Here is a 24003-nt window from a genome sequence, read left to right as displayed (position 1 = left end):
GAAGAACAAAAAAATAGTCACCGTCGTCATACATTACATGTCGGTGTGTGAATCACCGTGCTTTGCGATGTGTCAGAACTGAATCCTTGGACTGTGACATCTGATCCAAGGAATGTATGAGGAATTCATTTACTGTCATCTCACAGAGCGGACTATAGCTATGAATTAATGACTGCCTAATGCGTTTACAGTGTGATGACCGTGCCATTTCCTGAGTGAGGAAAATGCATTGAGGACAAAAAAGTGTTAATTTAAAAATGTTCATGGCTTGTCCACTGGCAATGCACAGTAAAACAGAAACCGCCCTGAAAATTCAATGTGCATTTGCGCAGCCAACCAATTACAATGTAGGTAAGAACTAATTGCCCAATCTGACGGAGGAAACACGGAAATATGCCAGACGAGCCAACCACGAGTTCCAGTAAAGACCAATGGGCAAACTCGTCTCCCTAATTCACACGAATTGCACCGTGTAGATAATCCTCACATGAACATCATGAGACGTTGCATTCCATCCTTGTTGCCAGTGTAAGGAATACAACTGGATGATAAGTAGAAATAAACTTCATGAATACATCAAAGTACAAATGTAAGTTGGTTTATTCCTCAAGACGGATATGTTCAATAGATAGATCCAAGCAACAAATGAATGGTGTCCATTCCCCGCTCCCTATTAAGCCCTCATTACATTCCATGCCTGCTCCCACAGCCTTGAACATAAACAAACTCCCTTCCCCGTAAAGTGCATAGTTCAGTTGACACTGGAAATGCATTATTTAACAAGGACATGAGAGTGACATTATACAAATGTCATGCTCGTGCACTGACTTTAACATCCAACAGTACCACGTTTTGTTATTTTTCGGGTGCGATAAATAACACCTATTACCAGTTTGTGGGGAATAACATGCAGATTTTGGTGTTTAATGCACCAAAATCCATATGATAAGGTAAATACTGTATGCTTTCCCTCCATTAAATTTTGGCAGATTTAACCTGTTGGAAAGTAACGTAGTTTGAGGATAATTATTGAATGCTTTAAATACCAAACAATTCATTATACCAACCCGTGTGTAAACAGGGGTTTACGCACGGGTCAGAATATACCTCTCTCTGGTAATCAGGACCAGAGAGGGGGCTCACTTTATCACAACGATGGGGATCAAACAGCAGTGTACTTTTGTGGTAACTACATGACTCAGAGTGGTGTATTAACTGAATACTAGATAAAATACATTAAGGTGAGGATATGCTTATATCAGCCTGGTGAACAACTGACCCACCTCTTGTTTCTTTATGTTCTTCAAATAAGTATACTTTCCTCACAGTAACAACTCCTACTCAAATAATTGAGTTCACACTACTCTGAAACATATAGAATCAAACATTAATAACTTGCATTAGGATGTAACAATATCTCTTTTCTTTCCACAAATGGTCTTTTTCATTCATAAATTGGGACTCTTTAAAAGGGGAGTTGTACTACTTGTGTGTACAGACACAAGTGTGGCCTCTACTTGGAACTGCGTCTCCGGGTGACAAAAGATGTGGAAAAGTCTGTGCAGGTTGAAGGAGGTGCTCCTACCCAGATAAAACCTGTTCTGATTTTAGTGGACTAGAGTGAGCATATGAGCAAGGATTCTATTTGCCAAAACCTTACTAAGTATTTTAAAGTCTGTATTCAACATGGGTAGTGGGCGATATGCTGAGGTAGGTGCCCTTGAAATTGTGGTCTTAGGTAATGGGACCACTTATTGCATTCCTAGTTGATTCTGGTAATTTACCTCTATCCCACGAGATAGCATATAAGCTTGTTAGTTTGGTAATCAGTGCATCCATATACGTCATTTAAAATTCGTCCTGAAGGCCTTCGGGCCCCGGTGTTTTACCCTTGGCCATTTCCTTGATAACTTGGCGTAGCTCCAGGGCAGTTTTTGATCCCCGAGTGTCTCAGACACCACCTGTGGAAGTGTTGGTAAATGTAGTCTATCAAGAAGTGTCTCTTGGTCATTGTCAGGGATTAACTCTGGTTGCCCATAGAGTGTCTCATAATATTTTCTAAATTTGTCATTAATTAAATCCAAGGAATATATATGTTCTCCTGTCCCAGGAGTCAAGTGTGTGATAAAAGTGCTCCTTATTTCTGGGCCGATCAACCAGGCCAGGAGGCATTCCGACTTGCCCTCCTACTCATGAGATCGGTTCACATATGCTTTATAATCAAGGTTTTTCAATCTATCCAACGCTGCACTGTTACCTGTGTGTTTCCTGTAGTTGCGGACCACTTTGGGGGTCTCACCTTTGGGTCGTCCCAAAGTCATGTATATTGGCTTCAAGGGTCCTCAATTCCTCTTGCAATGCCCTACGGACCCCCACAGTCTGACCCATGCAGGGCCCTCTTATCATGACCTTAAAGACCTCCCATTCCACTAAGGCAGTAGAGGCCAACCCCTGATTAACTACAAAGTAATCTGCTATGGCCTTTCCCAATGATTCCCTGCAATTATTGTCTTCAAGCGTCGCATGTTGCAGCCTCCAGAGTGGTACTGCCGGTCTGGCAAACATCAGAATAAGAGGGCTGTGATCCAAGAGGGTACGTCTCAGATATTCTGTGGTCCGCACTGAGTGATATTAACCCACCTGAGCACAACAGCCTGTCTATTCTGGTATGTAAGTCATGTATGTGTGAGTAGTAGTAGTAATCCCGTTTCCGTCCATGTTGGAGCCTCCATAGATCAATGATCTCCCACTGTCGTAACCATTCCCTAAACCCCACGGCCATTTGCAATGGCTGGAGCCCCCGCAATGGTGGAGTAGAGCGGTCAAGCTGGATGTCGTCTACACAATTAAAATCCCCTCTGATCTAAAGGTCACCGCTCATCATCGTGCCCACCTGTGCTCACCGACAAAGTGTAGAAAAAGCAAAGTTGGTCCTGGTTTGATGCAAAAATGTTTCCCAGGGTGACTTCACTCCCCAACAGCCTGCCTGTGACCAGTACATCGTAAAAAAGGTAGGATTAAGGTGGCGACGCCATCTCCGCTGCAAATGGGCAATTTCCACCCCCTCTATGTGCATTTCTTGTAACATTGCCATATGTACACCTCTGCGCCGTAGGTACTAGTAAACTTTGTAACTTTTGGTTGCTGATCCCCGACCCCAGACATTCCAGGCCATGCATGTGATATATTGTGATGTGGTAGCCGTGTGTCTGTAGAAACTCCAACTTACCATGTAGAAGTACTGCCCTTATTTCGAGCCCCAGCCTCTCATTCTACCAGATAAAACATTTCCTGCATCGTTGAAACATAAACCAAAACCCTATAATGAACTCCCCAACCCCTGGCCTTCTGCCCAAACAAGTCAACTTTTACAAATGAAACCATGCCTCTTGTATTGTTCCTAGATGCTCTGTCGGAGAGCATGGTGATGGGGGGAAGCTTCCAGCAATCCAAAACCTGCAAACTCACTCCTGCGCAACTAGTACAATATTAGTCATCCTCAGGCGTGCTCCCATCAATAGAGGAAGATCAGGTCCACCCCACCTATTTATTGGACCTTGTGTCCATCAGCCTGTGTTCCTCCTCATCTGGTGCTGCTTGAAGGTCTGGGGGTCTACAATTGCCAACTTCAAACCAAAGAGCGCTGGACATACCTTACGGATCGTATTAGGAAATAGTGGAAGACGCAGTTAGTTAAATCAGTTCATCCATTGCCTGGATGTTCTCACTGGTAGCCCGTCATTCTCAGGGTCAGGTCTGTCCACCTCAGAGTCCGTCGCTGATCCACATGTGCCAGTCCCTGAACAGAGATCAGCGCTATGTTGTCTGGCGATGCCTGCTCCTGCTTTGTTTGCTGCCTCTCAATCAGTGTGAGTTTGCGACAAAGTGGGTCTCAATCGCTGATCATGTCAACGGAATCTCTGGCGTTTCCGAGTAGGCCCATGCAATTGGTCATGTGGCTTGTGTTTCTTCCCTATCCAGGGAGTCCTAGCCTTATGTGCCTGTAGCCAGTCTCACCCTTCACAGGGGTCATCACAAAAGTGCATCTCACTGTCCATTATTATTTTTAGTTTGGCAGGGAACAGTAGGGTTTACTGTACTCCCACCTCTCTAAGCGATCTTTTCACTTCAGCATATGATGCCCTTTTTCCTGCACTGCAGCTATATCATTAGGGAACATGTTCACTTTTCCATTCTCAATGGAGCAGGGGCCGTCTTCACTGACACAGTTCAGTATAATGTCCCTGTCGCAATAATGCAGCAATTTGGCCACCACTGTACATGATTGTCTGCCGTTTCTTGCACTCTTTCCGCCAACTTCCGGTGTTCGGAATGTAGTAACCCCACACCCACTGAAACATCCCCAATATTTTGTTGAAGAGTGGTTTTAGTGTCCACGATTGCTGCCAGGATTTTGTCAAACTGTGATTGCATGCTAGCAGGCATGGTCTCCGGCCCCTCCATCTTTTCTGGGAGCGTCTCTGGCGTGTTCAGGACGTCCGGAGCCGCCTGAGAAGGCCATACTCGTGGTTCCCCCACTGTGCACAATCTTATTGTGCAGCCCTAGTCACCACCGCCAGGCTGGCTAATCATTCACTTCAATTACCCTAGGCAGGGTATTTAAAGAGTCCAATTGTTGCTCACATTGGAGAATGTTGAAGCACTGGATCCTCTGTAGTCTTATCAGGTAAGGAATGAGTGTCTTGCCCTAAACAACGGCCTCGCATTAGGGGATCAAGTACAGTGGGGGGGGGGTTTAGGGGTCCACTACTCACTCTGCTCACCCGTCAGGCTGCACAGTGCACCTAGTCCCCAAGTCCATTAAAATGCCCACTGTAGTGCCTCAAAGAGTGTCCATTTTGCTTGGGGGTTTCCTTGCAGTACTAATTGCAGTCGTTCCTCCGTCCCCAAGGCACAGCATCTCAATCCCAGCCTCTCATCAGCCTCTCACCTCTTTGCACCTCCAATCTTCCTCCCCATCAGTTGGCTCCTGGGGGATCCTGGCTGCCCCACCCCCGTCCACCTCACAGCGGTAGAGCGGGGTCAGGGATCATGCGGCCTAGTCCCAAGATCACCAGGTTCTGTTCACTTCTCCTCTCTACTTCTGTCTCCCCAAGCAGCATGTGCGGGTCAGCCCAGCCCAGCCGTATCCAGTTTCGTCGGTCTTCTCCCTCCACCGGACTCACCAAGTGCCGGGCAGCCCCAAACCCATAATCACAGACCGCCCTGTGCTCTCAGTACATGGGAGCTGGCTGCCCGGGATCGCTCTGTAACTGGGCCGCTCCTCTGAAAGTCAGTCTCTAGTTCCTCCCAGCCGGTGCTGGTTGTTGATTCAGGCTCCCCCGACCTCTCCACTTCCCTGGGACAGGTTTCAGTACAACATGGCACCCCACGCAACGTTCTGCAAAGGAGAAATAAATGGGCCCATGCAAAGTGCTACAAACACGGGTCCGCCATTGGTGGCTGCTAGGCCACACCCCTCTAGGGTTTAGCATTATCATCAGAGATTTGCTACCCCAATGAATGGCTCTACTGGTGTTACCCTAACCCAGAGGACTGGAACCCTCCCATGCAAATCACAATAGGACACCAGGTAGCACTTAAGGAATCTGAACTCTTTTCTGAGAGAATGCTTTCTCAGAAAAAAATATTATGTGATAACCAAATGTCCCATCACCCGGCCTGGACTTTCCCCAGACTTCAACCTTCACTCACTCACTGACCTCGCTCTCTGCACAGAAAATCAATTTTATCCAGCTTTGTCCCAAGGTAGTGGTAAGATTGGTGGGACTGGCACTGTTTTGGAGGCAGCACATTCTGGTTGGCTGAGGTAAGGCCCTAGCCAGGCAAAACCTACCCCTCCCATCAGGGGTGAGTGATTACACTCACTGTATAACCTGCTCTCACCCTTGGGTAGCTTGGCATAGAGCAGTCAGGTGTATCACAGTGGCAATGTGTAAAGCATTGGCACAGCACTACTACACAACAATTACACTTAGCGTCACAAAAGAGACTTCACACGAGGTGTATGTAAATACAATTTGTATTCAATCACACATTAAATAACACAACATGAGCATCATGTAAATCTGGGCAGCAATCACATTTATACATATAACTAGTAGTAAGTGTGCTAATACAACATTAGCAGTATGTACACATGAGAAAAAATAATACTTTCCCTCCAAGCACCCTCACGCAGTGCAACTACGTTTTACAGCCCAAGACCCACCCCAGTGATCACACCAATTCAATATCAGTTATAGGATGCATTCCAGTTCCCAAAGATAGCAGCAATGTATACAAACAGAGAATCTCAGCATTTTTCAAATAGCTACGCAGCTTAGGCTGCATAGCTCATCTTCAATTTCAACTGTACTAGTAAACCACAAGCATAGCACCCCCATTGTGCGGTGCAGTGAATCCCAGGCAAACACTCCCACACACTCATTCTGCACCACTACACAGTGCCACAGTTGTCGGGCAGGCTAGTATACACATGCTCGCACACACTCGCTTCCAGCACCCTAATGCGGTGCTCTGACATTCAGCAGGTGAGTTGTCAATGAGTTTGCAGACCACTCATGGACCCAAACTTTCCTCTACCCTCCAAACAATTCCCATCCCCAAGAGCTAAAGATGTAGTAACCTTTCCCCGAATACTAGGCTTCTTACAGGTAACAGTTGACAAATGGAAGTTTGCCCACTATTTGGGAGGTTCACTCAGGAATCTCCACACCGGCCTTCCAGCGCAGGCACTGGTCTGCAAAGCATGGGGGAGGGATGCTTTGGGACACATACTTTTCACAATGGCGCCCAGCCAAGCCAGACACTTCAATCCACGAATAGTCTGCACCCCCCCAGGAACGGAAGTACCACGCCTGGGACGCAATGACTTGGGCCGCCCCAGGCACCCTGGTTGCACACGAAGAGTTACCAAATCTGCACCTCCATGAATGGAAGCACAACGTTGGGTGCGTGATGACCTGAGTCGCACCAGACGATTCTGATCACCTGCGAAGAGCTACCAATTTTCGTGCCCTCCTGGTATGGGCACAATGTCTGCTGCATGATGGCCTGAGTCGCACCAGATAGTTCTGATCGCACACACAAAGTGACCAATGTAGTGCCTCCCTGGAATGAGGCCCAACGGCTGGTGCACAGTTACTTGGGTCACACCAGACAATTCTGCATGCATGTGAAAATTTATCAATGCGGTGCCTCCCTAGAATGAGGCACAGCATCTGGTGAGTGATCACTTGAATCGCACCAGACAAATACAAATGCACGATTAGTTCCAGTCCTGTACCTCCCCGGATTGAGGCACAATGTCTGGTGCGCGATGACTTGAGCCGCACCAGACAAATCCAGTCATGCACAGAGACGCAAGTTCAGGGGTGCTGCATGAGGTAGGATATGGCACTGCTCTGGGTAACCCCCCGCCTCTGATGGTCACAACCAGTAATATGGACACCACCCACACACAACAAGCATGCAGTCAGGTGTCGCACAAGAGAAATGCGGCATGATCAACAAAAGTGGGTCACGCGGGGTCCTGCCACTGGTGAATCCACTCACCACCAACCAGATGCTTATGCGTGTCGTGACCCTACGATGAAGAGCCACACTCCTTGAATGGGGGCAGTACTTTGAAGGCTCCGCACCAGGCAAATCCAGTCTTCAGGCGCAATACTTAGTTCTATGCTCACACTGCTGCTTCCCTGTGGAAACAGCAGATGACGTAGATGCGTAGGAGGGCATTGCTCTCCAGATGACACAGGTAGAAGGTGTAGGTCCCTTTCAGGCAGTCTCTGTTGTACCTGGGACCTCCAGACAGAACAGGGGGCAGGTCAATAAGTCCTTAGAGAGCACACTTCAGAGTGTCACACAGCAGCAGGCAATCTGCCCAGACCAACCACGATGCAGGAAGGGTGTGCGGCCCAGGGTCTCTGTGGCTTGCTGCTGCAAGTGTATCTCCAAGTAGCTGAAGTGTGGTACCCCTAGTTATATTGAAGTGTGCCTCTGAAGTAAGGGGTGGTTCAAGGGGTTCCCTTTTGAACCATAGGTGTTTCGCCTAAATTTCAGCCCTATCTGCCATGGGATTGTGGAATGTAGATCTTAATTTTTAGCATGGCCATGATTTGGATCAGGGCCAAGTTCAAAACCTCTCCCTCCTATACATTGAACCAGGCCCTCAAATGACAGACGCCTGTCATTCCAGTTGCCCAGGTTTTATAGCTGTCGCTGGGGAATGCACAGATGTGTTTTCCCCCTGCCTCTGAAGGAATGAAGGCATGCAAAAGAAATATTAGAACATAGAAATGCCCACTTTCTAAAAGTGGCATTTCCAAAGCATTACTGATAAAGCCACCTTTACCATTGGAAAGGTTTTGTCATTGTGAATCCAATGATAGTCAACATTATGAGGCTGCTCCACTGCAATTTACTATTGCAGCTAGGATTAATTGTAAACTTTCCCCATATTAACCTATGGGCAAAGCAGCTGTCGATGGTAGTGAAAACACACATGGGTATTCTTCAGTCCCTAGGGACATGTGCACTGGCGCATGCACAAGCCAGCTCAGGCAGGCTGGACACAACTTTTAAGAACACCACAAAGGTGCAAGTGCACCCATACAGGCCTGCTGTGACAGGCTCAGTATATATATTGGAAAATATCACTGTGCAAAGTGCGCACATACTGGCAAGCTGTGCCAGGCTCAGTATATATATGAAAACACCAATGTGCAAATATGCACATGCTGGCAAGTGCCACTTCCTGGCAGATGTAGGAAAGGCTCGCACACTTCCCCATTGTGCTTACAGTGGGAAGGTGCCCAGGGCCACTCAAATAGAATCAGCAAAACCCTACTAGAAAAAGGAAACAATTTGGGGCTACCTCAGCGTGTCAGGTGTAACACGCTGTTCCTAGCTAAATGTTTGATAACCCAACACTGGAAATCCCTGTTGCTCCCCAGAAGGGTCATATGGTGGGAGTAGGTACTACACTGGGGACAAGATGAGAGCGAAGCTCTAAGGTGTGAAGAATACAGAGGCCTATCAAAAAGCCTATATCGTTGAAGTACGACGCCTTGCTGGAAGGATTTAGGGGCATATTTATACTCTGTTTGCGCCGGAATTGCGTCGTTTTTTTGACGCAATTCCGACGCAAAACTAACTCCATATTTATACTTTGGCGTTAGACGCGTCTAGCGCCAAAGTCCATGGAGTTTGCATCATTTTTTAGCGTGGACACCTACTTTGCGTTAATGATATGCAAGGTAGGCGTTCCCGTCTAAAAAATTGACTCCAAGGCATGTGCGCCGTATTTACACTCCCGGGCAAAATTCACGCCCGGGAGTGGGCGGGTCAAAAAAAATTACGTACGGCCGCTTTTGCGCCGTTTTTTAGCGCCTGGACAAGGCAGGTGTTAAGGGACCTGGGCTCGGAAGGAGCCCAGAGGTGCCCTCCCATGCCCCCAGGGACACCCCCTGTCACCCTTGCCCACCCCAGGAAGACACCCAAGGCTGGAGGGACCCATCCCAGGGACATTAAGGTAAGTTCCGGTAAGTATTTTTTTTAAAAAAAATTGTGGCATAGGGGGGCCTGATTTGTGCCCCCCTACATGCCACTATGCCCAATGACCATGCCCAGGGGACAGAAGTCCCCTGGGCATGGCCATTGGGCAAGGGGGCATGACTCCTGTCTTTGCTAAGACAGGAGTCATTTCTATGGGGGTTGGGAGTCGAAAAAAATGGCGCAAATCGGGTTGAGGCGAAAAATTTGCCTCAGCCTGACTTGCCCCATTTTTTGGCGCCCAAGCTCCATATCCCCCTACGCCGGCGCTGCCTGGTGTATGTCGTTTTTTTTCACGCACACCAGGCAGCGCCGGCCGCTAACGCCGGCTAACGTCATTGATTAAATACGGCGCCCGCCTGGCGCTTCAGAATGGCGTTAGCCGGCGCAAATTTTTTTTACGCAAAACTGCGTTAGCGCAGTTTTGCATCAAAAAGTATAAATATGGCCATTAGGGTTCAAGATGAGTCCTCTGAGGCTGCGCAATAAATTGAAGATACCAGGGTCTTTATCTGATTATCCTGTCTGAGAGTAATCCCATTCCCCTATAGTCTTCTATGTATAACGACCCATCCAGGGCCATTAACCCGACTAAGCTCACAGCCTCTCCCTCTATTCTATTCCACGACTTTAAATTCGCCATAATTACACCCCCCATGCCCCTTCAAGAATACTTATTGACCCGTGGTTCTGTAGATGAGGTAGCATGTTTTGGTTAAACGGTGGGTGGGAGGGCGAAACTGTATATCGCAACTTTTACATTTTTTCCGAATGTTAATGCATAGGTTTTATATTAAATCAATCCTACTGTCTTGTATAATTTTCAACCCTTGCCTCTTCTCAATTTGTCTCAGTGTCATTATTATGCTGTAAAAGAAGGAAGAAAAAAATATGCAAGTGCAATAAAGTTTGTGTTAAAAAAAATCCAGATCCAGCTTCAAAAGTTTATTATTGCGACATCAAGGCACTTGCTTGAGTTAGAAGATCAGACTAACGTTTTAAAATTCACACGTACATTTTTTTAATCGAATATGATATTGGAAATTGTTTCTCCGTTTTCAGTGCCAGGAAGTTAGTAGATGAAATCTGCTGGCCTGGCAGCATGTGAGAGGGTACTCAAGAGTAAATTTGTAAATTGTATACATAATATTGCAAGCACACATGAAGCCGCTTGAGTCGGGTTTATTTACACATAACAGAGAAAGGGTGGATCTGTGATCAAAGAGTTTGGTTATTAATGCAGACCAGATCATAACCAAATGTGTTTTGTAAAAACCTGAACACTGATATTTAGATCTAAGACCCAGCCATCAATAAAGAATCAGAAGTTTTGTAAAGTATTTTAAAAATATACAATCCTTATTTTGATTTGGGTCTCGTTAAACATCACCATTTTCTGCTTTGATCAAGAGTGTGACTATTGCACACATACAATTTCAATCTTTCATACCTATCTAGAATGTGGGAAAAAGCTCAGCTGGCACATCTGTAAAACAGAATTCTCGAAAATAGTATATGACATAAGGACATAAATCCTTCTGTCAGTGGCGGTTACTCACACGTTCTTAAGGTTATTGTACTCAACGTAGAGAACATCATCATTCCATTCATAAGGCGCAATTTTGTGTTCACTCATGGTGGCAAAGGCGTAGACTCCATGGGTGCAGAGGTGGGGGTCAACATTGTTTGGCATGTACTTGGCGGGCGCAGGTCTATACTGAGACCAGTTGGTGAAGTAGCAGACAAGTTTGTGGCAGGATCCTATAAGAAAATGAGCAGACCTTAGTACCAACAGAATAGAAGAGAATTCTGACCTGTCTCAGCCTTGCCTGCAGTACATGATATAGAGTTTACTGTAATCAAGTGGAGTGTCAGTAAGTGGAGTATTGTACAGTATAGTGCAGGAGAGTGTTGTATAGTGCCCTGCCTGAGAGTTTACTTTTGTAGAGTGAAGTAGAGTGGAGTACAATGTAGTGATGTACAGTGGAATGGGAAACATCCCCAAGCAGGACTCCCGAACAACGAAGTCGTGAACAATGAAAGCGGAACAATACTTTTGTAAACCACCACTTCTTTGTTCGGTGCCTTAACCAGGCATGTGCTGAACAACACACATGCGTGGTTAAGGCACAGAAGAGGGGAGTCTGCTTCGTCGGAGGACGCGATCAGGTAAGTGGGGCTGGGACTGTTTTAGGAGCAGCAGTGGGGGGTCGGGCATTTTTAGTTTTGGGGTGGGGGAACGCTGTAGTTTTAGGGGCAGCCGTGGGGGTCGGGATATTTTTAGTTTTTGCAGGTGGAGGGTAGAGATAGTTTAGGTTTGGTGGTGGGGGTCAGGGTATTTTCAGTTTATATAGGCAGGGGTGGGGGGTCGGGGTAGTTTAGGTTTTAGGGAGTGGGGTCACAGTAGTTTTAGGGGCGGGGTGGGGGGTTGGGGTATTTTTAGTTTTTAGGGGTGGGGTGAGGGTTGGGTTAGTTTTAGGGGCAGGGGTTGAGGGTCGGGGTAGTTTAGGTTTTGGGGGTGGGGGTCGTGGTTGTTTTAGGGGCGGGTGGGGGGTCGGGGTATTTTTCGTTTTTGGGGGGGTGGGAGGGTTGGGGTAGTTTAGATTTTAGGGGGTGAAGGGTCATAGTAATTTTAGGGGTGGGGTGGTTGGGTTGGTGTATTTTTAGTTTTTAGGGGTGGGGTTGGGGGGTTGGGTAGTTTAGGTTTGAGGGGGTGGGGGATCGCAGTAGTTTTAGGGGCGGAGTGGGAGGGCCACTGTAGTTTTAGGGGCGGGGTGGGGTTTGGGGTATTTTTAGTTTTAAGGGGCGGGGTGAGGGGTGGGGGTAGTTTAGGTTTTATGGGGGTGGGGGTTGCTATAGTTTTAGGGGCAGGGTATTTTTATTTATTAGGGGCGGGGTAAGGGGGTCGGGTATTTTAGGTTTTAGGAGGGTGAGGGGTCGCAGTAGTTTTAGGGGCCGGGGTAGGGGGTCGCTGTAGTTTTAGGGGCGGGGTGGGGGGTTGGGGTATTTTTAGTTTTTTGGGGTTGGTGGGGGGGTCAGGGTAGTTTAGGTTTTGGGGGTGGGGGTCGCGGTAGTTTTAGGGGCCGGGATAGGGGGTCGCTGTAGTTTTAGGGGCGGGGTGGGGGGTTGGGGTATTTTTTGTTTTTTGGGGTGGGTGGGGGGTCAGGGTAGTTTAAGTTTTAGGGATGGGGGTTGGGGTTGTGGTAGAATTGTTTTTAGGGGTGGGGGGTTGAGGTAAGATTGTTTTAGGGGTGGGCAGGTTGGGGTGGGGGATCGCATGCTGGACCCACGCATGCCGTTCACGCATGCCTTTACCAGGAACGCCTTTACAACGAAAAATCATTGTAAAGGCATTCGTGGTAACAACGCGGTCCTTGTTCCAACTACATTGTTTCAGCATGCGTTGTTCCAACTCCTATTCCAGTGGAATAGCTTAGAGTGCAGTGCTGTAAATTGGCGTAGCATTTAATGGAGTGTTGTAGAGTGGAGTGGGGTAGATGGGAGTGGCGTAGAGTGGAGTGGCATAGCATACAGTGGAGTACATTTTTATATAGTGCAGTGGTGTGTGGTATAATACAGAGGCGTGGAGTGCACTAGAGTGGACAGGTGTAGTGGAGAGTCAAGTAAAGTGTTATGAATTGGAGTTGCTTCTTGTACAGTACAATGGAGTGGTGTGTTGTAGAGTGTATAAAAGTGTTGTAGAGTGAAGTACCGTATTGTACACTGAGGTGTAGGGGAATCGAGTGGAATGGAGGGTTGTAAATTGTAGTGTAGAGGCATAGTGTGGAGTACAGTGTGGTAGTGCAGTCCACTATACACAGTGTAGTAGAGTCTTGTAGTGAGGAGCTGCATAGAGTGGAGTACAGTGTGGTAGAGTAGGGTGGTGTAGAGTCGCATGTAGTACAGTGGCAATGAGTGGGGTAAAGTATGCAGTGGAGTACAGTGGAGTGGAGTAGTGAGTTTTAGAGTACAGTGGCGTAGAGCCAAGTGGAATCGCATAGTATACAGGAGAGTAACTTGCTGAAGAGCAGAGAGTGGATTAGAGTGGAGTGATGTTTTGTAGAGTGTTGGAAAGTGTTGGAGAGTGGAGTAGAGAACAATGTCACAGAGTGAATGAAAGAGTTGTATAGCGGAGTGGCATGGAGTAGAGCAGAGTGTGCTACAGAATGGAACAGTGGAGTGGACACACTGTCATACAGTTGTGTGGCATAGAGTAACATTCAGTGGAGTGATGTAGAGTGCAGTAGCAGAGTACAGTGATGTACAATGGAGTAGTGTCTCATAGAGTAGAGTATATTAATCCAGGTGGTGCAGTATACAGTTGCATAGGAGTACAGTGTTGTAAAGTGCTATAAAGTAGAGGGCTTCACACTGGTATTGATAGGAAAACATTGTTGTACAGTGTAGTATTATATAGTAGAGTATTGTGTGGTACAGTGAAGGGGCGTAGATTGATGTTGAGGGGAGTATAGTGTTAAACGGCGCACAGTGGAGTCACATGAAGTGTAGCTGGGTAAAGTGCAGTGACAAAGAATGGAGTAGCATAGAGTTGAGTGTAATACAGTGAAGTACTGTACAGTGTAGTGGCATATAGTAGACTGGCATACAGTTGAGTGGCGTAGAGTGGAGAGGGGTAAAGTGGAATAGCATACACTGTAGTGACGTGCAATGGAGTGGTTTGGAGTGGAGCACAGTAGAGTGTAGTGGCACACAGTGAAATAGTGTATAGTCGAGTGGTGTACAGGGAAGTGTTGTAGAGTGGAGTGGCACAAGTGGATTAGTGTAAGTAGAGCAGCATACACTGAAATAGCGTATAGTGGAGTAGCACAGACTGGAGTGGCATGTAGTTGAGTGGCATATAATGGAGTGGGGTAGATTGGAACAGCATACAGTGGAGTGACGTAGAGTGCACTGGCATACAGTGGAGTGGCGTAGAGTGGAGTGGAGTACAATGAAGAAGCATAGAGTCCAACAGCATACAATGGAGTGGATTACATTGGAGTGGGGTAGAGTGGAGTGACGTAGAGTCAAAGAGCGTATAGTGGAGTGGGGTACAGTAGAGTGGCATACAGAGAAGTAGTGGACGGTGGACTAGCGTACTGTGGACTAGCATACATGGTAGTGTTATAAAGTGCAGTGTCGTAGAATAGAGTGGCATATGGTCGAATAGCATAAAGTGGAGTGGTATAGAGTGGAGTGTAATAAAATGCAGTGGAGTAGCATAGAGTGAAGTAACAGGGTGGAGCAGGGTATATTGTATGGACATATAGTAGAAAAGAGTGGAGTGGAGTGATGTAGAGCGGAGTGGCATAGAGTGGAATAGCATATACTGGAGTGGCAAAGAGAGTTGCGTAGAGTGGAAGAAAGTGGAGTGGCATGGAGTGGAATGATGTATAGTGGTGTACAGTGGATTTGCATATAATGGAGTGACACTGAGTAGCGTAGAGTTGAGTGGTGAGAGTGGAGTTGCATACAGTGGAATTGCGTAAATTGAGGCAGTGTACAGTAGAAAGGTGTGTACTGGAGTGGCATAGAGTGGGATAGAGTAGAGTCAGGTAGAGTGGAGTAGCATACAGTGGAGTGACATACAAAGTAATAGCGTATAGTAGAGTGGCGTACACTAGAGTGGCAGAGAGTGGAGTGTCATACAGTAGAGTTGCCTACAGTGGAATAGTGTTGAGTGGATTGTCATACAGTGTAGTGGGATACAGTGGAGTGGTGTAGACTGGAGTATCGTATAGTGGAGTGGCATACAGTGGAGTGCCATAGACTGGAGCGGCATAGAGTCAAGTTGTGTAGAGTGGACTGGTATAGACTGGCTTGAGGTACAGTGTACTGGCATGCACTAGAGTGGAGTGGCATATAGTGGAGCAACGTACACTAAAGTGGAAATGTTGTACAGTGGAGTGGGATACAGTGTAGTGGGGTAGACTGTAGTGGCTTACAATATAATAGCGCACTGCTGAGTGGCGTATAGTGGACTGGTGTAGAATGAAGTGGCATACACTGGAAAAGCATAGAGTGCAGTGGCGTATAGTGTAGTAGAGTACAGTGGAAAGGTGTACAGTGGAATAATTTTGGGTTTAGTGGCATACACTGTAGTGATGTAGATTAGAGTAAGAAATAGTGAAATAGCATAGAGGAGAATGGCGTAGAGTGGAATGTCATACAGTGGAATAGTGTAGCGTGGAGTGACGTGGAGTGGTGTATAACGGAATGGTGTACATTGTAATAGCGTATGGTTGATTGTTGTGGAGTCGAGTTGTGTACAGTGGAGTGGTGTACAGTGGAGTGGCATAGAGTATAGTGGCGTACAGTGGAATAGCATACACTGCAGTGGTGTACACTGATGTTAGGAACAGTGTAGTGTCATACAGCTGAATAGCATAGAGTGGAGTAGTGTGCAATGGAGTCGCATAGAGTGGAACAGTGTACACTAGAGCGGGTGGAGTGGCATAGAGCAGAATAGCATAGAGTGGAGTGGCGTACAGTGTAGTAGTGTACAATGGAGTGGTGCTGAGTGGAGTGAGGTACAGTACAGTGAAATATCTTACAGTGGAGTGGTGTAGAGAGGAGTGACATAGCGTGCAGTAGTGTAGAGTGGAGTGTTGATGAGTGGAATATTATAGAGTAAAATGTTGTAGTGTGGGGTGGGGTAGCCAGGAGTGGCATAGAGTGGAATAGCATAGTGTGGAGAGGAGTTGCGTACAGTGGAGTAGCATACAGTTGAATGGTGTACAGTGGAATAATGATGAGTTTACTGGCGTACAGTTTTGTGACATAGATTAGAGTGACATATACTGGAATAGTATACAGTAGAATGGCATAGAGTGGAGTGCCGTACAGTGGAGTAGTGTAGAGTGTAGTATCACAGAGTTGTGTACTGTGGAATAGCATACAGTGAAGTAGTGTAGCGAGGAAGGACATAGAGTGGAGTGGCATACAGCGGATTAGAGAGGAGTGGTGCACAGAAGATTGATGTGGACTGGTGCAGAGTGTAATAGTGTAGACTGGAGTGGTGTAGAGTGGAGTGGCATAGAGTGGAGTGGCATAGAGAGGAGTGTGTTAATTGAAACATATGTAGCCTGAAAGGACGTGAAGAGATGTGGATGTTTTATGGTAGGAATATACATTATGAAGTGTAAATTGTAATTTTGGGTAGTACGTGTGAATAGAACTAAAGTTATAAGTTTTAAAATACTTAGTTATAGATTATGCCGCAGTATACTGTGGTACATGTGGATGACAAGGCAGTACGTGATTGGCTAATGGCTGTGTTTAGCAATGGAAAAGGCAGCCATATAGTTTTTAGCACAGTTTGGCTGTCTTCTGCATATCACTTTGTTCTTGGTTAGAGTCTTTTATGTACATAAGTAGTAGGTTTTATTGTTATTCCCTACCTATTACCGCTGTATGCAAATGTATTTATAATTTTATATATATTTTTACAGCCTTTTAGGTAAAACTGCACATCTTTTCACATATTTTTTAAGTAGCGCAGTAATTTGAATGTAATATTGCGGTACCGCGTGTACTTTTTTATGCAAATTTAAATATGGTAACAATAGAAAATACACTTTAGTACACTATATTTGCAAAATATAGTGTACTACAGTGTATTTTAACTTTTTTTGAATTTTTTAAATTTATTTTAAGTACTGCAGTATTCCTGACTGGAGTAGCTTATAGTGGAGTGGCATACAGTGTAATAGCGTAGAGTGAAGTGGTGTACAGTAGGGTGACGTAGATTGGAATAGAGTGGAAAAGCATACAGTTCAGTGGCGTACAGTGAAATGGTGTAGACTGGTACATTTAAGAAAAAATAAACTGAATTAAAATTAATTTAACAGTTATGTGTTAATACATTTTACTAAATAATTAAATATTTAAAATGATAGAATGAAAGTTAGAGTGTTTCCTAAATCATATTAAATAATATTTGTGAATGTAATTGATACATTGTACTCATTTAATTATTTATTAAACATTTATTTTGATGCATTATTGTGTCGTAACTTTCTTCAGCTGTAGGTTAATAGTCATTAAGTTCCTTTACATTTTTGTTTTATAGGCAGATCTACGGCTCAGTGGCAGAGATCTTCGCCTTCATGTGAAAAGTTACTAGCAGTAACTTAACACCTGCAATCCTGTTCTCGCAGACCCACCCTCCTGATTTGTCTGGAGCTAATAGCAAATTAGGATTCCGGAGTGATGAAAATAGCAAAAAATTGTAAAGTTTCTCCTAGGTACAGTAGTAAGTTTACACATTAGTAAATTACAGGACACTCAGAGTTTCTTAATAAGAGCAGTAAGGGCTTTCAGCAATTTTCAAAGCACATGTCCTATCAGTTTTGTTGGCGACTCTACAGTAACCTTTCTGGAGTTTACATTTTCCAACACTTCTCAATGAGCACCACATTAAAATCAGGTCAAGCATCACTATATAGACCAAGGCCGATGTGATATGTGAGCTTGTGCTAAGCAAAGACACAGATGGTTAAGCTATGGAATTTAACTAGGTCATCATGGAATGTGAAAGTGGAAGCCTGGGAGGCTTGGAGGAGAGAGAGCTGGTGGTGGTTGAGAGCAATTGGATGGGACCTTTTTTTAAGGAATAAACATATTCTCTTTTAACATATTGCCTCCTGTGCATCTTTAACCATCATCACAGCGGTGGCTCTTCCGCTATGGCGGAGGAGCATTGCCCCCCCACCCCCCGCCAGCAGCAGCAGCTGCAAAATGTAAAAAATAAAACAATAAAGATCAATGTTTATTATTGTTTTATTTTTAAAGGGGCATGGCCATGGGAGGATGACAGCCATAGAGGGGCATGGTGTGCACTTCCCTCAGTGCGCATCTCAGGACAGCCAAACACACATGTGCACTGAGCTCTCTGCAACCTAGCACTGTGTTGCTGGGTTGGAGAGAGCAGGCACAGGCTCCCAGTCTGTCTGGGAGCGCAAAGCCAGGGCGCTAAGGCCAATCCTGACGCTGCTTCCATGCTGCCAGCAACATGAGAGCAGCGTCAGGATGGGAGCCTTGCTTGCCTGCAGTGCAGCAGAGAGCAGAAGAGCGGCGGTGCAGTGGGGTCAAGGTAAGTTTTTTTTTTTAGTTTTTTTTTATTGTTTTGGTTTTTTTGCTCACCCTCCCACCCAGTGGCGTAGCGTGGGTTGTCAGCACCCGGGGCAAGGCAAGTAATTTGCGCCCCCTAACCCGTGGATTTTAGCACTCGCGAGAGCGAGCGCGCCCCCCCCCAGATGTTGCACCCGGTGCGGCCGGCCCCCCTGCACCCTCCACGCTACGCCACTGCTCCCACCCCACCACTTTGTCCCGTCGCCAGACGCAACTGCATCATCATGTACAGCCAACCCACCTCCCACATCAATTTGCCTTATTTTAATAAGGTGAAGCTGAGTACGAGGTCCCAGAGTTGCATTCGCTGAGTTGCGCAGCATGATTGCTGTTTAACTGCTGTTTGTGATGAAGACATGCTGGTTTCGATTTGAAAACTTCATTTAAGCAGATGTTAGTACACTACTGCAAAGTTCTTAAAATGTTCTCAAAGATTCCTGAGGGTGCTTCTTCACTGCATGAGTTAGCCACTCTTATAAACGTGAGTACCCGCCCTCCCCTCTCAGTGTGTGCGTGGACATTTCTAACACACATCCAGCCGATATTAGGGCATTTAAGAACCCGAACTACTACACAAAAATGCAAAGACACCCGCGGGCCCATATTTATACTTTTTTTGCGCCGCATTTGCGTCGTTTTTTGACGCAAAAACGGCGCAAACTTTCAAAATGCCATTGTATTTTGTAGGTTTGCGCCGTTTTGCGCCAAAAAGCGGCGCAAATGCGGCGCTAAAAAAAGTATAAATACGGGCCCCGGAGTCCAAACTGCACAGAAGTCGGTGTAGCTATGTTTCACTGCGCATTTACGAGCTCTACATGCCAAGCATAAGTTCCCACCTTAACCGCGTGTTTAGAAGACGAATGTGTAACTGGCACAATCTAAAGTCTTCTTAGGCGTTACCTGATCTACCTTGAAGCCCATGAGAGGTAGGAGAGTGGTTTAAATTTGATGATAAATCGCTAAGCTGATGCTGAATTTGAGTCTCTTTTCCTTTCAAACAAGCAGTCCCATCCCGCCTCTGTCATCAAGCACCACAGGCCCATTGAGCCCAACAGCTCAGATTTAACTTGTCAGAATGAAATACGCTTTCAATGTTTCGATATGAATGGTATAAAACAGATCAAATGACTGCTGGAAAGGAGAGGCGGAGACCCTGAGCTGACTGCAGGTATGACTAGAAGACCTGGTCAGCCGGCCTTCGTCTGCAGACCCCGCACTAGTAAACCAGACTGCTAGCACTTAGGTGAAAGGCGTGACCTCAGACGGTGTTACAATGTATTGGTCTCACCGTCAGATGTAGAGGCTACCTTTCTTGTCTGTGCATGTTACCCTCTCCCTCGCTTTCCCTCCTCGCCTCTTCCCGGTGACTGGGGGTGGATTTAATATCTGTCCCGCAGCGTTTTTAAGCCGGGGTAATAAATCATCGTTAGCAAAGTCAATAAATCTGGCCACTTTATAAGTGACAGTTCTTCAACATTAAAGAGTTATGCTTCGTGCCTTTTTGTAGGTGCAGGCAAACAGAGAAGGTAGTTAAAGATCAAGGAAGGGTGAAACAACAAACAAATGGAGGGCGCAGGGAAGATGGATATTGCAAGAAAGTAAAGGGCGATGGTGGTCCACTGGATGGGCAGTAGAAGGAAATGTGAAACTCACTGGAAATTAAACTTGTTCAAATGGGTGTGGGGTTCTACCCTCAAACATACATAGAAAGTCAATTAAAAAAAGGGAATGCTACCAAATTTAAGAAAAAATACAATCCAGTCTAACAACCATGTAATAGGTTGTCAGTCTGGATATCTCAGACTGGGAAAATTGTGAGGAAAGAAGTCACATGGAAACTGCACAGTCAGCCACTCACCCTCCATCTCTGCGCACAAACCCTGCCACAGACGGTAGGACGCCCACCCCGCAATGCACGCAAAGACAGTCACAGATATCAGTATGTCCATTACACGCACACACAAACACAAACAGGCACGCACATAGAGAAGTTTTTGGAACAACAAAATATAACCTTACCTAGCTGTACCTGCAGAAATAAGACCAAGCCTGCAAGAAGAAACAGATCGGACAAAATTAAGGTGGTGTTGATAATCTTGTCAACATTCATGAGCATTTTTGTATTTTATTGTATTTTAGTAGTATTTAAATACCACTTTTGTGCTCCTTGTCTGATAAACAATTCCCAATCGTGTGTGCTAAAATAAGCCAATATATTGATTAGACAATAAATTCCGCTAAGGAAAAGACACATCAGACATTGTAAGATGAACTGTGTCTTCTTGATTATCCGAGACTGACAAATAGCCTTTATCCTAGTCGCAAATGGTTGACATCTTGACAATCATCACTATTTGAGGTCTGTTGACAGATATTGTGGGTCATTATGAGTTCGGCGGACGGTTTTTACTGTCCACTGAACTTCCGAAGGAGAGGTTGCCGCCACACAGGCTACCTCTCTGCCGGACCCATTAAGAGTTTCCCGCTAGGTCAGCGGGCGGATACCTGAGTTTCTGCCCGCTGGCCTAGCAGGAAATAGGCTACAGCATTTTCTCCAGCTTGTAATCGAGCTGGCGGCAATGCTGTAGCCGCAGGGTGCACCAGCACCCCCATTGTGTTTCATTCCAATCCCTTCCATGGACAAGAGAGTAGAAATGGGATTTCATCTACACCTGCCAGAATGTTAAAAGGTTAATAACTGGTGCAAGATTTATTAACCTTGAAAAATCGACTAATATTGACACACAAGGCTCCTATGTGTTTGGATCGTTGCTGTGCCTCGACATTCCTTGGCGAACATTTGCGCATTGTGGACTTTCTGAGGACACTACAAGGCTCCTCCGGAGCTCTGGTTCCACAGGGAGCCTCATTGTGGGCTTTGTTTGTACTAGAGAGAGAACTGTAGCCCATGAGACATCTGCCCTATTATAGGAAAAGAGGTTTACTATTAAAATATTGTTTGAGATGTGGGTTTGAGTGTAAATGTGATCTGACACTTGAGTATGTGGGCTCACACCTGTGGCACAACCAGATGAACTGAATCCCCTTTTGTTGCTTCCTAGCAGGAGCGGCGATGGCACAACATTTGGAAGTAGTGCGTTTTCAGGTTTTTCCAAAGGTCAGTGGTTCGCCCCTTTGACTGCTGGCTGGCAGAATTTTGCACATCCTGGGTACCAAAGTGTGAAGCACCATTCACCTTTACAGTTGGAGTGTGCACTGTGGAGCTGGAGGGGATTTGATTGCAAGAAAGGATGACACTTTCTTGGATGGAATACCCAATTTTCTCGCGATTGCAGTATTTTTTGTGTAGAGATTGGTTTTAGAAGGCAGAGAATTAAGTGTTGCTGGCATCCACGGGAAATTAGTAGTGTTTGCAGTGTGGGGATGATCGCTATCAACAGACTGAGAAAAAGGGCTGTATAGCCAAGACAGTGTTTGTGGTGGTTCCCACTAACACTAGTTTGTCTTCAACAGATAGAAGGAAATTAGGAGTGGTGCCCTGGATGGTGCTGATTACTAGATGCCCTCACCATCCTGTGTTAAAGCTTACCTAGTTTACCTAGGAGCAATCGCAAGATATTGTTATCTGAAGCTTTGTGTGATGGCCTGCACTGGCTTTGGAGGAGTTTGCAGTGATTCTGGATTTTAGTTTCGGGATGGACTGCAGCAGTTCAGTTTGAGTTGAGGAAGCTCTGCTTAGGGACAGATAAACAATTCCAGTTGCTGCTGAAAAGAACTGCACTCCAGGGATCTTCCAGGTAGTTAATTAGTGTGCATTTGAAATAGCACCATATGCACCTCCCCCTGCCTACAACTTTCAGATTTTGGAACCTTCATAGTTGAACACATAAGTATTCTATTCAAAGTGTTCAAATACAGCACATAAGTATTCTATTCAAAGTGTTCTAATACAACACAGAGGCATTCTATTCAAAGTGTTCTAATACAACACATCAGCACCATATTCAAAACATCTGAACAGATTCGAAATACTGTACTCACATACATTCTCAGCACCATATCCACGAGTTGGGCAATGATCAAGTACAATGAGGGGCAGTGATATAGTCTGCTGTATAGAATTCAACAATAAATGTACAGAGGTAGACACGCCTAAAGGGGTATAAGAAATACTGCAGGCCGGCCAGTACTTTAAAAGGCTGATGTGAGTGGGACTCTTCCTGCTCGGGAATCACAATGCCCAAACCCTCTTATCTTTTAAATTCTTAGGCCTGTCAAAAATTTATATTACTTCACCATAGCTTAGTTACCTTTATTCTCACATCTATGATTTTAGATCTCCTAGACCAGTGGTCTGATAGGGCCCAACTGCAGATTGTGATGAGGGGCCCCAAGACTCCCTTGTCTTGGAGATTTTCATACACGTTAGGCTGAATAGAGGCTAAATGAAAGATATCCACCCCTTAAATACAGGGGCTGCTGGCACCTTCATTACACCCTGTGACCCAACACAACTGTAAATGTTCCACGGTAGCGTAAATTTGTGATGGCCTATAGCAGGAATAATGTCTGTCATCCTGGAAGCTCACCTCCCACCGTTCTTGTTAGTCTCATTAACTGTGGCACTTTCCCTAAACTCCAGTGTCACTGTCTTGATAGCCCTTCACCTGTAGCCTGGATGCAGATGAGCCATGGTAGATACTAGATTCTCTAAAAACGGTGGGCTTGGGCTCTACAGAAATCATGAGCTAATGCAGACAAAAGGACATCGGTGAAATGCTTGATAATTAACTTCGATACTCTATACCTTTACTTAGAAATGAAATCCACAGCTAAGAAAACCAGCCTTCAAGCTGCAACAATTAAAATTAATTTAACTACTCCACATTTCCTGTGGAAATCAATGGAGATGTTTGCAACTGGAAATCTAGGCTTGCAGGTTCTCAGATGAATTAGTTGTTTCATGGTTTAATGCATCATTGTAGTGGACAGGATAGGAATGCTTAGCATTTGCTAATACTCACCAGCCCAGAGCAGCATCTTGTCCTTCTCTCTTCAGGATAGCCTCAGACTCTGCACTCAGTCTGAAGACCGTGCTCACTTATATAATGGGGGCAGCTGGTTTATCAGCATGGGATCCACACAGCTGTCCAGGACGCGACCTGCCAAACTACACAAAGAGAGGGCAAAAACACAGGTCTCTCTATTATGACTTGTTTCTGAGATCTTTCCTTTACTCATTGCCAGCAGAGAAGGGTATGTGCCACAAAGTCAAGAGCACATGTTGCAGGTCCACTATCAAGTTATTTGGAACTAATGTGAGCTATTCATTAA

At 45.7% G+C, this 24003-nt stretch overlaps 1 protein-coding gene across 1 annotated transcript in view; it reads right to left on the bottom strand.

The window, feature by feature from the left end:
• LOC138299829 (acidic mammalian chitinase-like) overlaps window positions 1-23752 on the bottom strand; it is a 139693-nt gene extending 115941 nt beyond the window's left edge. The window contains exons 1-3 of the mRNA XM_069238423.1: window positions 23694-23752; window positions 20728-20757; window positions 11136-11337 (exon numbers count right to left, since the gene is read on the bottom strand). Of these exons, the coding sequence (XP_069094524.1) occupies window positions 11136-11337; window positions 20728-20757; window positions 23694-23709 (248 nt within the window). The 5' untranslated portion in view covers window positions 23710-23752. The remainder of the gene's footprint in view (window positions 1-11135; window positions 11338-20727; window positions 20758-23693) is intronic.
• Between the last annotated feature and the right edge of the window lie 251 nt (window positions 23753-24003).

The sequence above is a fragment of the Pleurodeles waltl genome, chromosome 6 (genome assembly GCF_031143425.1).
Source record: "Pleurodeles waltl isolate 20211129_DDA chromosome 6, aPleWal1.hap1.20221129, whole genome shotgun sequence".
NCBI classification, from domain to species: domain Eukaryota; kingdom Metazoa; phylum Chordata; class Amphibia; order Caudata; family Salamandridae; genus Pleurodeles; species Pleurodeles waltl.
Note: the sequence above shows the minus strand (reverse complement) of the source record. Positions and strands in the feature narration are given on the sequence as shown.